At 32.3% G+C, this 16,601-nt stretch overlaps 1 protein-coding gene across 1 annotated transcript in view; it reads left to right on the forward strand.

The window, feature by feature from the left end:
* The window catches only part of LOC105155567 (WD40 repeat-containing protein HOS15), a gene marked incomplete in the record, with an annotated part of 77,420 nt that extends 65,000 nt beyond the window's left edge, over nucleotides 1-12,420 (forward strand). Inside the window, 14 exon segments of the mRNA XM_011071457.2 lie at nucleotides 974-1,143; nucleotides 4,960-5,105; nucleotides 5,199-5,586; nucleotides 5,764-5,858; nucleotides 5,974-6,020; nucleotides 7,450-7,594; nucleotides 7,745-7,808; nucleotides 9,646-9,804; nucleotides 9,929-10,050; nucleotides 10,226-10,300; nucleotides 10,555-10,608; nucleotides 10,703-10,776; nucleotides 11,678-11,752; nucleotides 11,947-12,420. Coding sequence (XP_011069759.2) covers nucleotides 974-1,143; nucleotides 4,960-5,105; nucleotides 5,199-5,586; nucleotides 5,764-5,858; nucleotides 5,974-6,020; nucleotides 7,450-7,594; nucleotides 7,745-7,808; nucleotides 9,646-9,804; nucleotides 9,929-10,050; nucleotides 10,226-10,300; nucleotides 10,555-10,608; nucleotides 10,703-10,776; nucleotides 11,678-11,752; nucleotides 11,947-12,166 — 1,834 coding nt within the window.

The raw sequence follows: 16,601 nt of genomic DNA on the forward strand, positions 1-16,601 counted from the left end.
CGCATAAATTTGAATTGATGAATTTAAATTTGAATTTGAAAGAAGAATTTGGAAAAATGATCTTCAATAGTTAATAAACTTTTATTTCTTTGTAATTTTAAATTTAAAGGATTACAAATCCTCTAATTTTAAATTTGAACTATATTTTATTAAATATTGATGAATTTTAAATTTTTCGATATGGATTCATTTGAAATTATTTTTTCAAATCCTTTTCACTATATTAACAAAATTATTTTGATATTAATTGTAATTTATTCCATCCTAAAAATGCAAAAGAAAGCAACAAAACCTTTGTTTGTTTATATTTTTTATTTTGTTGTTTTAGATACAACAAAGAGACATTCTTAATTTTTGTTTATATTTTTACAAACATACAATTTTTCACATTTTAATTTATAATTATTTATCTTATACTAATACAAAATATATAATTAAATAAATTAAAGATTTAAAAACACAAACATATTTTAATCTTTGTGTTTACCTCCAAAAAAAAAAAATGAAACAACTTATAAACAAAAACTAAATGAGACCAAAATATTATGAAGGTTACCCTTTTAAAAAAACGGTAAATTACTGTGAGTTACTGTAAAATTTGTCATAATTATAAATATTTTTTATTATTTAAAAATTATAAATATTTTCTAAAAATTACAATTATTCTAACAAAAACCCCTACAATGGGTTATCACGAGAAGGTATTTATTAGGGTATTTATAATTTTAAAAGAATATTTATATTTTTTTAATAATAAGGATGTATTTATAATTATGATAAAATTTAGGGGAGTTTGTTGTAATTTAACCTTTTGAAAAAAAAAAAGAAAAAAATAAAAAGAAGAGCTGATTCAGCAAGTCGAGGGTATTTCAGTCATTTATGATACCAAGAGTCTTCGAAAGTAACAGCCGGAAGAAACCCCGTCCGAAATCGCAACGCCCCCCCACCTCCTTTCTTTCTCTCTCTCCACTCTCTCTCTCTCTCTCTGCCCCCCACCCCCCTCAATTCCCCTCTCTGACGCCCCAAAGACACACCAATTCACACAGGGAGAAGTTTTTACATGCAGGAGTGGTTTCCTGATAATGATCTCGATAACCTCGGCGGAGTTGAACTACCTCATCTTCCGTTATCTTAACGAATCTGGTATCTCTCTGTTTTGTTCTGTGTATATGTGTTTGTATGTGTTTATGAACTGTTGTTCTGACTTAGGGTTGCCGTCGAGGGCTTTGTACTTCCAATTTTTCGCTGTGCTTCAATTGAAACTGGGTTTGAAATTATTTTTGAATTGGGTCCAATTGAGCATTTTGTTAGTGTTGGAGAGTTCAATTCTTTCTCCTTGCTGGAATGACCCGATTTGTTGGCGTTTGGAGGCCTTTGTTCTCGAATTCAGTTTGTTTTGTAAGGTTTCACTTGAGAATTTGGAATTTTTGCTCCCCTAACTCAAAAGAGAAGAAGTAAAAACGTAAGCAGTTGAATAATGGAAGAGAACGTAAAGGAAAGGCCTTGAAACTTGAAAGTGGTGAAAAGATTTAGACTTAAGGTGGATGCAGTATTTCATTAGACCAAAAAGACCAGCTGTACCTATGAGGCTTTTGGATATAACTTTGAGAAACATGTGTTTACTATATTTCAGTTGTGGCGCCTTAGTACTGGTCAGAACTGAAAACTCTGGAAGGTTGCAGAACAGAGAAGTGTATAGGAAGGAAACAAAATTCTTTATTAGTATTGGAGAAATGTTATATGCCACTGAAAATATATGAGATACTACATGTAAATGGATCTTAAGTTTTATTGGGAGGCTTCCTGAGATATAAGTGAATCGAGCCTTCAAGAAGTTAAAGGTGCTAGCTAGATTAAGTGTATGTCTTATTTGATTTGAAATGTTCATCTCAAGTCAGTTGAACAGATATTTATTCATGGTGGATTTGAAATTACGAGTCGGAGTGGATATATCTACTCTTGGAGAGCAAGCTTGCGAGCCTAAAAGTGTATTTCTCTGAAACTCACTGTTCTTCACTGTTTACAAAGTGATTAGGAATCTCGTCAGAACATATAGAATATTATCCAAAGACTGCGGCTGATTTATGTAAGGTGTCTTCTAAATTTGCATTAGTCACTGTGATTTTGAAAATGTTATCCTCCATCAACTTCTTGCCTATGTTGATATAGTGCAATATTAGTTTGGATTGACCTTTTATTCCTCAACCAGATAAAGGGTCATGAGTCTTTTCATGGAGATGCTACGATGTTATCACAATTTAGAACCAGAATACAAGTTGAAGCTAATGAATCCAGTGGGAAACATAAATCTGATTCAATCTTAATATGGATCACTGTGAATAGTATTCTGCTGATTTGTGCTTCTGCACGTTATTCCCTTTTTTATTTTCTTGTTTAACTTACCAAATGAAAGCATAGATTTTAGTTTATCATAATTGAAAACAATACGTGTTTTGCAGTTTCCTTACGTTCTACACATTGGAATTTAAAGGAGTACATGTTTTACACTTAAATTACGTACTTTACAATCTATTCAGACTGTTGGAGATTTAGAATAACAAGTTAAACAGATTAAACATTAATGGATTCTGATTGCCTAAGCTTGACTGATATTGATGTGAAGAAAACTGGAAAGGCCCTTTGTATACGTCCACCTGCATCGTAGGTGCTTAAAATAGATAAAATGAGGTCTAGTCCCCGGAACTATAAATTTAAATGGATAGAAAACAATGAAAGTATTTAGTCCTTGAAAATGAGTAAAAAGAAATATTAATTTTCACAATTTACATGGCTCAGAAGACTTTACAATTGAAATAATGTGATCAATATGATCATGTTGTCAATATTTTTCTCTATAGGGATTCTTTACTCAAATTTTGCGCCCTGTGTAACATTGTTATCAAAATTGTATTGTGGACTGTGTATGTGTTAAGGTTTACGTTCACTTTCCGCTGTTCTCCAAAATAACTCCAATAAGTAAATTAATGGTTCATGGTAAATTTCTTTTTAAATATGATTCAAAATTGAGTCCATCTATAAGTCCTTGGAAGTATTTTTTTTTAGAGATTTGTTTTCAGTTTCATCACTTCATTTAGAGCAATAAGGTTGAGGGTAGCCAGAAATTCAGTTCCAATGAAGTCATTTACACTTCTAGTTAAGTCTCTTGAATTTATTTATTTTGTATTACTGAGATTAGTTGATGTTTGCCTCTGGTTAGCTCTTTTTAAACTCTTAAAGATAAGTCACTTTCAAGTTGTTTGCATATTCAATGCTCTTTTCCTAATGAACATTTAAAACACACGCGAATAAAACTCATGTAAACAATCACCTATTACCCTTTTTCTGAGATTGAGTATATATTCCTTTATAAATATTAGCTTGGTTTAATTTATTAAGGTGATATTTTCATTTTCTTTTCAGGTTAGTTGCATTGGATTATTTCTTCTAAAAAGCCTGCAGTCTAAATATTTTATTGAGTATTTTATTCCTTTATTTGATTTGTACATGCATCACAATCCAAAACCCTTTTCGCTATTGAAGTTTTGGTGTGTTCATTTAAAGCTTCCAACAAATAGATTTCGTTGCAGGAGTGCTGGTACTTTGGGAGTCAAATAAGAGTTCCAAAGTTCCCAGCCACTTGTTTTTCCCTAAATGTATCCTCTCGCTGGACTGAACAATACTAAGCATGTCTTATTTCTTGATGTTTAGTAGAACTCTATGATTATATGATTCTAAGGTAAACAAAAACGATAGATTATTCAAGAATGATTAATATAAGCAAATACGTCTTAATGTAGTTTTGTTATGGTGAGTCAACTGCCACTTATCCATCTATAATTGGGTAATCTTTGAATCTATCACTCTAAAAGTTAATAAAAAAACAGAGAAGAGGTTTCAAAATAGTGCTGTTTGACAGGACTTAAAATATTACTAAGAAACAACATATTCAGAATCGTTGCCTTAGCTTGTTAGAATCGACTTAACTTGCTTGTTCAAGGGAAGAGTAAATATGATTTAATATTTTTCTTCTTTAAAAAATGTTTCTTTTTTGTTTTTATTTTGTTTTTCTTGTGAATTTCCAATACTAGGGGAAAAATGTAACTATTGTTTACTCGGATCTGTACTTGTCTGAAGACAGGGGACCCTCAGCAAGTGTTTTTTTTTTTCCTGTGGTTATTCCATGATGTTACTTTTTTGTTATTCTTTTTCTGTAATAGCCAAACGTCTAGCGGTGATAAGTCTGCGTGTCACTGCAACTTGTGGCATTCCTAGAAAGATATTTTCAACATTTCCCTGTGGAAATCACGCGAGAAGGTGGCTGAACATTTCTATAGAATATTGTTAGTGAACATTGAAGATGGCAATTGCCATTATAGTTCTAAAATAGATATTTGAAAATGCCACTATAATCACGTAATTGAAATCAGGAGACAACTTCTCCAATCTTGAGCAATACAGGATTCAGAATCTTGTTTCTTCTTCTTCAGATTTCATATGCATTTACAAATGGTTTCTAGGGTGCATAGTATTTCATCTTGCGAGTGTAATTCAAGTCAGTGTTCATTAGTTTTAGTTACAATTGAATATAAGATGTTTTTAGTTGTAAGTCCCATAGATTGTGCAGCCTCTGGAGTCTGGACGTGGTCAATTGTTCCAAGAAATCATACCCATGTCAGAGTGATACTTACAAACTGACAATGTCTGCTACTTTATATTTTAGATAAAATATTTATTTGCAAGAAATTAATAACATGCAGATATTTAGAATGTCCAAGAATAACTATTTTTGTTGTTGCCACTAGGAGAACAATTTGAACATACTTAGATTTAAACCGTGTATTCTCAAGCATTAATTTTCTGTCCTAGTATTGATGATATAAAGTATTCCGGAATCAATATTTTGTAATTAAAAATTTCCTTTGCATTATTAAGGTTTTATTTGGAATAAATGGTTTTCAGGATTTACGCATTCCGCATTTGCTTTGGGCTATGAAGCAGGAATCAACAAGAGTACCATTGATGGCAACCTTGTTCCTCCTGGTGCTCTTGTTACATTTGTTCAGAAAGGAATTCAATATCTTGAACTAGAAGCAAATCTGAGTAATGTAAGGATGTCATAATTGAATTTCTCTCTTCTGAGTTATTCTGTTTTGCATGTTGGGAATTTTGCACCCATACACAATTTCTAATATCTCCAGGATGATTTGGACACGGATGAAGATTTCCAGTTTCTACATCCTCTGGATCTTATAACGAAAGATGTGGATGAACTTCGGAAGATCATAAAAGAGAAAAAAGAAAATATTCAGAAGGATAAATCTAAGGGAAAGGAGAAAGAAATTATTGAAAACGGCAGGGAACATGACCGTGGGCTTGCAATGGAAAAAGACAAGGAACTTGCAAGGGAAAAGGAAAATGAAAAACAACAGAGGGAGAAAGAAAAAGAACGAGACAGAGAGAGAACGGAGAAAGAAAAGGAGAAAGCAAAAGGCAAAGAAAAGGAAAAGCCATTTGAGGATGTCAGTGATGTGAACCATAATGGAGATGAGATTAATGGCAGACTTGAGGAGAATGGAACTGATGGAGGTAAGATGTTTTCAGCTTGGTTAATGCATCTTTACTCATCTAGAATGAGGATTTAACTAGAAATCTTGCTAAAGCTATTGGAACTTCAGTTTGTAGTTCTCTTAATGTTCAAGTCTTGCTAGTTGCTAAGACGTTCTTGATGTGTACCTTATTCTATGTGTTGATTGATGTTGATAGGGCCAGAGCCAATGGATATTTGCACAAGTCTAGTGTCCTTGCCCTGTGAGATCCCAAATAGTGATGTAACTGTGTTGCAAGGCCATACTTCTGAGGTTTGATAACGTTTTTAATCGTTCATCTATAACCACAATAGTCAAGAGATATTATGACAAAATATCTTGATTAATTGGCAACTATACCTTGCTCACGCCCATTTAATCTTCACAGGTTTTTGCTTGTGCATGGAACCCAACTGGATCCCTTCTTGCTTCTGGGTTAGCATCATCTATATAAATTACTTATTTCAGAATGGTTGTCTTTGTTTTCTGTCTGTTCTAGAGTTTGATCCTCATTTTTCTTTTTCCCTTTGCATGATATCTCAGAAAGTTTGCATTGTTTTGATTCCGAAAAAGTGAATTGAACAATCTTTTTGATTTGATCAAATTTTACTAAATCAACGGTATACTTGTCCTTGTAATACTTGCATCCTGGTTGTACATAGCATAAATTTTTACATGAGCTCTAACCTCTTTAAACATAAGGGACCATGTTACAGAGGACCTATTAGCATTAGCATCATTATACTAACTACATTTCATGATCAATAAATGTTAGTAAGGATAGACTATGACCTAATCTTCCTTAGTAAACAAACTTCAAGTATTATAGTTTTCTTTCTCATCTAGCATGAAAATAGAGTTCTTTAAGTTATAGGCCTTGAGTTTATATCTGCAAACAAAAAAGAATAATGCAAAATTAGAGATACATTAGAACATATAGGGTTGTGAAGTCAGAAAGGGAAGATTCTACTCTCCTAGTAATGCTTTTCTATTCCGTGTCTTATTTTTCAATAGTCATCTGCCTACCTCTTTGACAGGACCTGATTGTTTGATCCCTGATGTCTTTGTTTTCTAGGATAATATGAATATGTCTTTTCAATTTTGAGCATATATCACGATATTCTTGTTCCTCCTTCTCGGCGTCTCCAATAACATCCTGGTTGGTATTCGCTTGTCCTCCAGCAAAATGGGAAGGGACTGAAGAATCCACTTTACCTAATGTAAAGTTCTTTAGGTCACTATTTAGTTATTGCCATGAACCTTGGGAAAAGCATCTTCCAAAAACTAAAACAGTATCTTTATCAAGATATATAGATTCCCAAGTTTAGTTAACCAAAAGAACTTGATATCGTCACTAGAAATTGAATCTGACAACTAGAGTAAACATGGCTTGTCATTATCGAATATTTCTTGCAAAAGTAACAATCTAAGATGTACAAAATAATGCTAAGTTAACATGTAAAAATCAGCATACCAATCAGCTTATGTGCATTGATTGTGGCTAATTTACTTCTGGGGGCACTTAATGCATCATTGCTTTCTACCAAAACTCCATGTGTGGTTTCAAGTAAACCTTGTTGGATCTTCATGTTTTCTTGGCATCTTTGCGAACATACTTAACCTTCTTTTGCACTTCTGGATTTTCCTTTTCGCTTTTCTTCTTAGACTGTTCAGTAGCATGGGATATGGGATATCTTCATTGTTTATATTGACAAAAACTTTGCATGGTTCAGGCCGTTGATTTAACTAATAGTATATTTTTGGGATACTTATAATCATGTCTGTTTCGTGCATGGTCCTTTTCAAATTTTGTTCTCTTAGTCTTAGTTCAAGTTCTATAATCATTATCTTCTCATTTCTATAGATCTGGAGATTCAACTGCTAGAATTTGGAACATTGATGGACCATCTAGCTCCAATATGGAAAATGGGCCTTTCAATGTTGTATTAAGGCATTTCAAGGGTAGAACAAATGAAAAGAGCAAGGATGTGACAACACTTGATTGGAACGTGAGTTTTCCTATGCTCCATAGTATCTTCTAAGCGTTTGAATACTTTTCTAATTCTTCACCAATGTCCTCGCTTCAGGCTGGATATTGTCAATCTGTTACCTAAAATGATTTGACATTATTTTCCTACCATAATGTGATTTATACATAGGCTGAGGGAACCCTGCTTGCTACTGGTTCGTATGATGGCCAAGCAAGGATATGGAGTAGAGATGGTAAGAATTTTTCTTAATGTGGTAAAAAAAAAAACTCAAATCTCTTTGATGCTTGTTATGCTCTTAAAATCTTGAATCTGATGACACAAGCTAATTTGTTTCAGGATATGATATTTAGCAAACTATTGGTTTTATGAATTTAGTCAGTTATTATTTTGTGATGATATTTTGCGCTTGAAGTTTCTCTTAATGAATATTTTTCTTTGTTTCTAAAGGTACTGTTCTTATGCCCTTTTGGATAAATGTTCTGAATAACAGCATAACAAATGCTAGTGCTTTCAAATTTCAGGTGTAAAATTGTCAAAAATCTAGTGAGGAGTGTTATAGTTGTATGCATTAAATTTTAAAAATAAAAGAAATAGTTTCCTCTACTTAGTTGTGTTTTAGTCTGCTCAAGTTCATTGAGCATCTCGAGTTTTGAGGATTTGCAGCTACTATGGAGTTCAAGCGGGAAGGTGGAGAGTCTTACACCTTCTTGAATTATGGTGTAGCAATGGATATGGAATTATCAAGACTGAATCTTTTCTCCAAAGTTGTTTATTGTGTTGGTTACAGGCGAAATGACAAGTGTGGTACACGGCTGTTCTTTTAGGGGGGTTCACTTTTTCTATCTGGTTGCTTCAATTTACAAAAGTGCTGCGTGCGGGTTGACATGTGTAGATTAGGTACCACTTTGGTACATGCGTATTTCAAGATCAAGTGCATACAATGCATATGGCATTATCAAGACTGAATCTTTTCCCCCTAATTGTTTTTGTGTTGGTTTCTGGTGAAGTGACATAGTGTTGTCAGGGCTGTTCTTTTAGGATCATTCACCGTTTCTGTTTGTCTTCTTCAATTTAGAAAAGTGCTGAGTGCGGGTTGATGTGTGGCTTATGGACCTTTTGGTTAGATGAATTTTTCAAGATTGAGTGCATATGCCTTTCATTGTGAAGTAGCTAACAACTGATTATGTCATTATGTATGAAGAAGATAAACACTGACGTGAGAGCAATTCAAACTGGATGTGGGATGGGAGATTAATTAAGGAGAGGGAGTATTATCAAACTTATGAGTGGCTCTTGGACATGTAATGCTAGATGTACTTTAATTTGGAAAATACATTAAGTAGCCTCACAGGTGGCTACCTTCCAAGAAGGAAAAAGTTGTAGTTTAGTTCTTTACTTGCATATTTGATGGAACAAATGCCTTCCTCAATTGAAGGCTTGCTGCTATTGTAGGGTTGTGCCTGAAAAGAGAGTGGATCTGGATTCTGGCCCTCTGTATAGTGTGCCTCTGCTTACGGAGGACAAGACTATTTCATGGAGTTGGAAGTTTACCAAGCAATTTGGCTAGTAACTTTTGCAAAAATCATGCATGTGGAATCAAGAACCATCATTAAAAATTGTTGATTGTTTGTCTTTCGTCAATAAGCAAAACTGGTGTAATATTGAAAATTAAATCTTATTCATCCGTTTGTATGGCAATGCCCATTCTGGTGATTGAACATTAATCAAGGTGTGAAAGTATACTTTTTAAGCAAACGAAAAATCATTTTCAGGTGGACAAGTAATGAGTTCGTTACAGTGAAATTGGAAAAGCACTTGGGCCATACTAAATTGGATGGGCATGTTGTTCACAAATTTAAAATATACAGAATGGTTGATCTTCTCATGACAACCTTGGCAATCTGTATTTTTATATAACTTGAGAAGCTAGATCAAAAGTTTCAGAGCCCTTTGCTCAGCTATGGAATCACGTTTTGCTGCAGTTGAAATTTTTATTGCACCATAATTTTGGGGTCAATGCTTATTGCTCAAGGGCACCGCATGCTTACATGCTTTCCTTTTTTATCCAGGGGAGTTGATCAGTACATTAAATAAACACAAAGGGCCAATTTTCTCTTTGAAGTGGAACAAGAAAGGGGATTTTCTTCTTAGTGGAAGTGTTGATAAAACTGCAATTGTATGGGACGTTAAGACAGGCGAATGGAAACAACAATTCGAATTTCACACAGGTGGTTTTGTCCTGCGTGCTCCCTCTTTACACTCGAGCTTCTTCTGCATGTTTGTCAATCAAAGCAAGTGTGAGGCACATTTGTGTTTAGAACTTCATTAATTGTATGGTTTTTTTGGTTGCAGCTCCTGCCCTTGATGTTGATTGGCGAAACAATGTTTCATTTGCTACATGCTCCACTGATAGCATGATATATGTCTGTAAAGTCGGAGAGAATCGACCAATCAAAAGCTTCTCAGGACATCAGGTTTATTCCAGTTCTTACATTCTGCACCACTAAAATTTAACTTTTGCAATATTAAGCAGCTAATTTGAGAAACACACAAATCTTCATGCTAGTGTTAGAATACCATCTATCTTCTAAAATGCCTTTTCTACTTCTATAACTTCATTTGTGTTAATATTTGAATGTGCTTCTTCAGGGGGAAGTTAATGCCATCAAGTGGGACCCAACAGGCTCCCTTCTGGCATCATGCTCTGATGATTCTACAGCAAAGGTGAGAAGGAATTTTGGTATACATGGAGTTGCTGATGTTCAGTCAGTGTAATTTATGAATTACCATAAGTAACCTGATGCGGTTTTTAATGAATTATACTTGGTAGCGTATATTCAGTTCTTTTTTGGATTATAGCCTTTTAGGCTTCTCTGGAAAAGGATAATGTAGGTATCTATATAATACTAATATTTGTCATCACATTTTAGTTGAGTTTTCTAGTATATAATTGGTGGTTATTATTGATTACGATGCAGATATGGACGATGAAACAAGACACTTGCCTGCTTGATTTGAGGGAACATTCCAAAGTATGAAATCAAGCTTCTGTAATTTTTTTGTCGTTCTGTCTTTATGCCGCGGGGCTGTACATTAGAGTTGCTGACATGTATATACTGTTTTCAGGAGATATATACTGTGCGATGGAGTCCAACAGGGCCTGGGACCAACAACCCTAATCAGCAACTGGTGCTGGCAAGGTGATTATTGTGCAAGATCATTATTGATTAATTGCCGCTTGACATTAATTTTATCTTTTTCACAAGTCCTAACATGCAAGCAACTATTCGGTGAAGGCAGAAGCTAAAGAATATAAAACTGAACTTAGCAACAGATATGACAACCTAAATTCATAACCTGTAGTGCCTGTTGTGTGGTGAAAAGCCCTTGTAGCAAAAGGCCCTCTGTCTACCCACCTTAAAAGATGTTATGAAAGTAAGGGTTGCAGGTGGACTCTTTCTAAAGTTTGGGTCAAGAAAATAGATCTCTCGCATTGATAAATGATTCATGGTCAAAGATGAAGCAAACCCTCGTTGGTTGCAAGTATGAGATGCTGTGGCTCTCTCACAAGGAAGATGTTTAGCTTTGGAATCTTCGGGGTCTGACAAGTAGTGCACAGTTACAAGGGGTTTTTGGAGATGCTTGTTCATAAGAAGCTTCAGAGTTCAGACTTGAAACCTAATGCATGCTTGATTGTTTGGTAAAGGACCAACGAAAATTGTGGATCATCTTATAGAGTGATTGTTGCACTGTGCTTTGGGAGATATTAGCTTAATTAGGTGGGTGCATTGGTAGAGAAGGTTTCTGTCTGTATGAATGCTTCCATATCAAACTGTTAAGGTTGACATATGAAGAGTATTGTCTGGATGAAATAGCTTTAAGGTCTTATGTCATATTTGCCATGGTGATATGTTATTGTGATTGAGTATTGCAAACAACATAAAATTACTTATCGACAATCAGACAAATTACAAGAAAGAGAATGAAAGACAGAAGTTTTTAGCCAAATGCAAGAGATGATATTGTAATGAAAAATACTCTGTTCAAGAGTTAGTTACTTTATGTCTCCTGTATCTCATTCTCTCATCTTTCTCTCTACAGTGCATCCTTTGATTCAACCATAAAGCTATGGGATGTAGAAGCCGGGCGTCTTCTGCACAGCTTAAATGGCCACAGGTAGAAGCATATACAAATTTGTTCATCGAATAAAGCATAAAAGCATATTGGTAGAAACTGGTATCCGCTGAACTTCAGTGATCACCTTGGATGGCAATTATGCTATTATGCATGGCTCTATGGTGAAAAATATGGTCATGTGAGTCTACTCTTTTCTTTTGCTTACCTCTTCTGTTTTAATAATTTGAACCCAGGGATCCAGTTTACTCTGTTGCATTTAGTCCAAATGGCGAATATTTGGCTAGCGGATCACTAGATAAATGCATGCACATATGGTCCGTGAAGGAAGCTAAGATCGTGAAGACATTCACCGGAAATGGTGGGATCTTTGAAGTATGCTGGAACAAGGAAGGTGATAAAATTGCTGCTTGTTTCGCAAACAACGTTGTGTGCGTCTTGGATTTCCGAATGTAAAGATTGCAAGATTCTTTTGTGCATTGGGTACCGCAAATTCTTATTGTTAGTACAGGCAATGGGTTTGGGTGATGCTAACGTAGTGTAGGCCTTTGGTTTCAGCTCAATCTGCTGTTAGAATGCATTTTTACACCTTTCGAGCATTGAAGAAACTGGAGCTAAAACCTCTTGTATGGCTATTTTGTGTAAATTCGTAGTACTGTCCTAAATAGGCTTCATGGATCGTTATTTTAGGAAATTTTAATTTGAGGACATGGTCTGCGTCGTCTTTTTTATCCTGCTTTTTTTCTTAACTAATTGAAAATGTATATGTGTTGCCTGTGTTGGATTTTTTCCTATTGTATGATATTAAGTTCATGTAAAATCTTATCAAATGTAAAGTTCGAATAATTTAAAAAATATTTTAAATTATAAGTAAATAATAAATAGATTTAATAGTATTCTATGCAAATACTTTAATTTATATACTGAATTATTTTTCTATGTAGTTAAGCGTAGGATATTGAAATTGCATTTTTGGTTCTTTATTCTTAGTTCATTTCTAAAAGGGATAATTACACTCCAGTCCCCTGAGGTTTGATGCAATTACATGTAAATCTTTTATAGTTTGGAAAATTACATCTAGCACATCTGGTATTTGTTTTTGTCTAACAAATAAGTCCCTTCATTAAAAATTCATCGAATTTGTCAATATTAATAAAAAATCAGAAAAAAAAAAATCAATATTACCTCCGACGGACTGATTAGCAAGTCAAATAAATTTGTTTATGATCAAATTATCCCCATACGTCTTAACGCGTTAATACATGTAAGGATGTATATCTTCACTGTTAAAAGAGTAGTTTAGTTCGAAAAAAATTATTTGACTTGCAATAAGTTAGTTTTAAATCAATCAAGGGTAAATATCAATTTTCGTTCATTTTTTTTGTTAATATTAGTAAACTCAATGAACTTTTACTAAATGGAAGACTTATTTGTTATACGGAAGCAAACTTCAGGGGTGCTAAATATAATATCTCAAAATAGAAGGATTTTGTAATAATTTTGTATTTTAAGTTTAATTAAAATTCTATTAATTGAAGATAGTTTTTAATTATAATAAAGCAATATATAATTAGTGAATTAAATAGTTTGAATTTTATTATATTTTATAAACTTAAAGTTATGTAATGAATGAGAACAAAAAATATACAAAAAAAAATTATAAAAATATTTTATTAATTAGGTAATAAAATTGAGTTATTAATTATTTATTCTTTTAGATAAAATGAGTAATTAAATAATTTTTTAATATATATTCTTTTAAAAATATGATAAAATATTTATATTTATTCATTTTTTTTCTAAAAATATTTAACTTTTGGTTAAGCATATATATATTTGTCGTTTTTTTTAAAAGCTTATAATAATTGTTGGTTATATATATTAATTTATACTTCAATTTTAATTTAAATTCTTTTCTTATTAAATAAAATAATTTGATGATGATTTAATGTACAAAATACTAAAATATATTGAGAATAATATATTTATTCAAGACATGAGGGGCATCTTTGTCCAACGAAGAAGGTAAGTGTTGCATTTATTAATTTAGGGAATAAATGTTGTATCAAGAATAATTCAGGGGTCAAATTGTATTTTACCCTTATAATAATTATTGTTATTATTATTTTTTTTTGTTGTTAATGCGCTAAAAGTTTCAGAAAAATGATTATACATTTCGCATTCATATTTTAAGGAGAATTAATCCTCTTACATTTGGTTAAAGGTGTACAAAGTTATATTCTATATTTTTATGTTTTATGAGTTTTTAGATCATATTTAAACTGTTAAAAAGTCTCTCATAATCAATTTTAAATAAACAAATAGTTAAACTTTTCACCTTAAGATTATCAGTTGTTATTAACATATTGTAATTAAATAATTCATATTTTTTATGTTAAATATATATAAATTTAAAATCTATTTATTGTGGTGCAGTTTACTAAAATGTAAAACATTTTCTAAAAAAAGAGGGACAATTACACTCCCCTTCCTTGAAATTTGGTGTGATTACATATAGACTTTGGTTTGAAAAATTACATCTAATACCCTTGAATTTGCTTCCGTCTAACAAATAAATCCCTCCATTAGTCAAATTCATGAAATTTGCTGATATTAATAAAAAAATTATATTTACAACCTGACTGACTTATAATTCTTATTATAATCAAACTACTCCCATATGTGTTTGTGCATTAATGCATATGAAGAGGTATATCTTCACTGTTATAAGGGTAGTTTAGTCGAAAAAAAAAAATTTGACTTGTAATAAATCAGGAATAAATCAATTGAGGGTAAATATCTATTTTCACTCATTTTCTTCTTTTGTTAATATCAACAAATTCAATGAATTTTGAGAAATAGAGGGACTTATTTGTTAGACAGAAGCAAACATTAGGGGTACTACATGTAATTTTTCAGACGACAAGGGTCTATGTATAATTACACCAAATCTTAGACTATAATTATCTCAAAAAATACAGCACAGGCGCACATAATTGTACTATAAAATAAATTCAATAAAGATTATATTATGAAATAATATAAAAGTTGAAAAAATTATTTTTTAGTTCTTTAAATTTACCCCATATTAGTTTTAGTCTTGTAATTATATCCTTTTTCTTATTAAATTCTTTAATTTTCAAAATTGATGAAAAATAGTCATCTGACGGCCGAAGGTAAGAAGGGCTCGACACTGCGTCCTACTCTACAAGGGCTGTGCAATCGTCGTCGCCCTCCGTTGCAATGGCAATGTTGCCGTTGCCAACTATTTTACACAAAAAAAAGGTAATTAAAGAAAAGAAAAAGTCAAAAAATATCTTAAGTAAAAAAAGTTGATTTACCTTTTTAAAATTTATAAATAATATAAAAAAGAATTTAATATTATCTACAATAAAAAATATAAATTTAAAAAATTTAAACTAAATAATTATTCAAATTAGTTAATAAAATATTGTTTTTATAATTAATATTCATAGTCACTAGTCGTTGTTGTATGCGGTTCCCGCGAGCATATAAAAAGAATCATAGTGTGAAATTAAGAAAAAAAAACTGAAAAAATATAAATGTAGGGTAAGGTGAGAGACAAAAAAGTAAATTGTAACTTGTGATTATTAAAGATATGAAAGTTTTGTAAGTGAAAAAAAAAAATATGAAGGTGAGATGGAACATGGGGTAGTGGGTTGAGAAGAAGGCAGATTGTGAAAATAAGGAAGCGTGAAGAAGAGATGTGAGAGAGAAATATAAAGTAGTGGTCGAGACATATGGAGTAGTGGTTGAAAGGAAAAAAGAGATAATTGAAAAAAATATATAAATTACTATTGTGGATAATTTTTTTAAAAAAAAATAGAATGAATTAAAGGATAAAAATTAGTACGATCAAAGGGTTTTTTTTTTTTTTTTTTATAATAGTATAGATATAGATATTTAATTTTGAAAATTGAAGTTAGTATATTAAATTTTGTATTGTAATTTATTTTATTTTTCAATTGAGATTATAAAATTTTTAAAAATTTATATAAACTTTTTGGGATTTTAATATTAAAATAATGACCGATGAATTAATAGCCACATATCGTTACACATGGTTCTACATGTCTATAAGTTGTAATAAATTCAACAAACTAGTCATCACATGGGCAATTTTCTATTTATTTTTAAAATCTTGCCAAAAAATTGCATACAAAATTCTAATTCTAACTAAATTTCATCAATTTTTACATTTAAAGGACTTAACAAAAATGGTATAATTACAGCACTAGAATTAATATTGGGTAAATTTAAAGGGCTAAATAAATATTTTTGGCAAAATTTCACTTTTGGTCCCACTAGATAGGGTCATTCTTACTTTTGGTCCCGCGCTTTAGGTGCTCAACACTTGCAGCACCAAAACCCTAATTTTTTTACACTTTTAGTCCCGCGCCATTAAAACTGACGGAAACGGCACGTGACTGTCACGTGCTGTTAGTCTGTTGCAAGATTAGCGCTGAAAACAGACTGCAATGCTTGTGTACAGTGTTTGGAGGGAAATAATGGCGCCAAAGACACATTTTTTTGCTATATATATATATATCCAAACAAACCCACAAACACCACACTACATTCTCATCTTTTTTTCATAGGCCAAAAGATGTCACAAACATCTCAAAATTCTTCAAATATTGAATGCTATTGTCAGAAAGCTGCTCATTTGAGAACCTCGTGGACAAATGACAACCCAGGTAAAAGGTTTTATACTTGTTCTTCGAGGAGAGGTTGGATGCGGATTTTTTATATGGTTTGATCCACCAATGTGCGTAAGAGCTATCGTAATAATTCCCGGTTTGTTGCGCCGATTGAATTTGCAAATAGAAGAAATTCAAAAATTGCGTTGAAGAAATCAAATTTTGATTTC

This window comes from Sesamum indicum, linkage group LG2, assembly GCF_000512975.1.
Source record: "Sesamum indicum cultivar Zhongzhi No. 13 linkage group LG2, S_indicum_v1.0, whole genome shotgun sequence".
Classification (NCBI taxonomy): Eukaryota; Viridiplantae; Streptophyta; class Magnoliopsida; order Lamiales; family Pedaliaceae; genus Sesamum; species Sesamum indicum.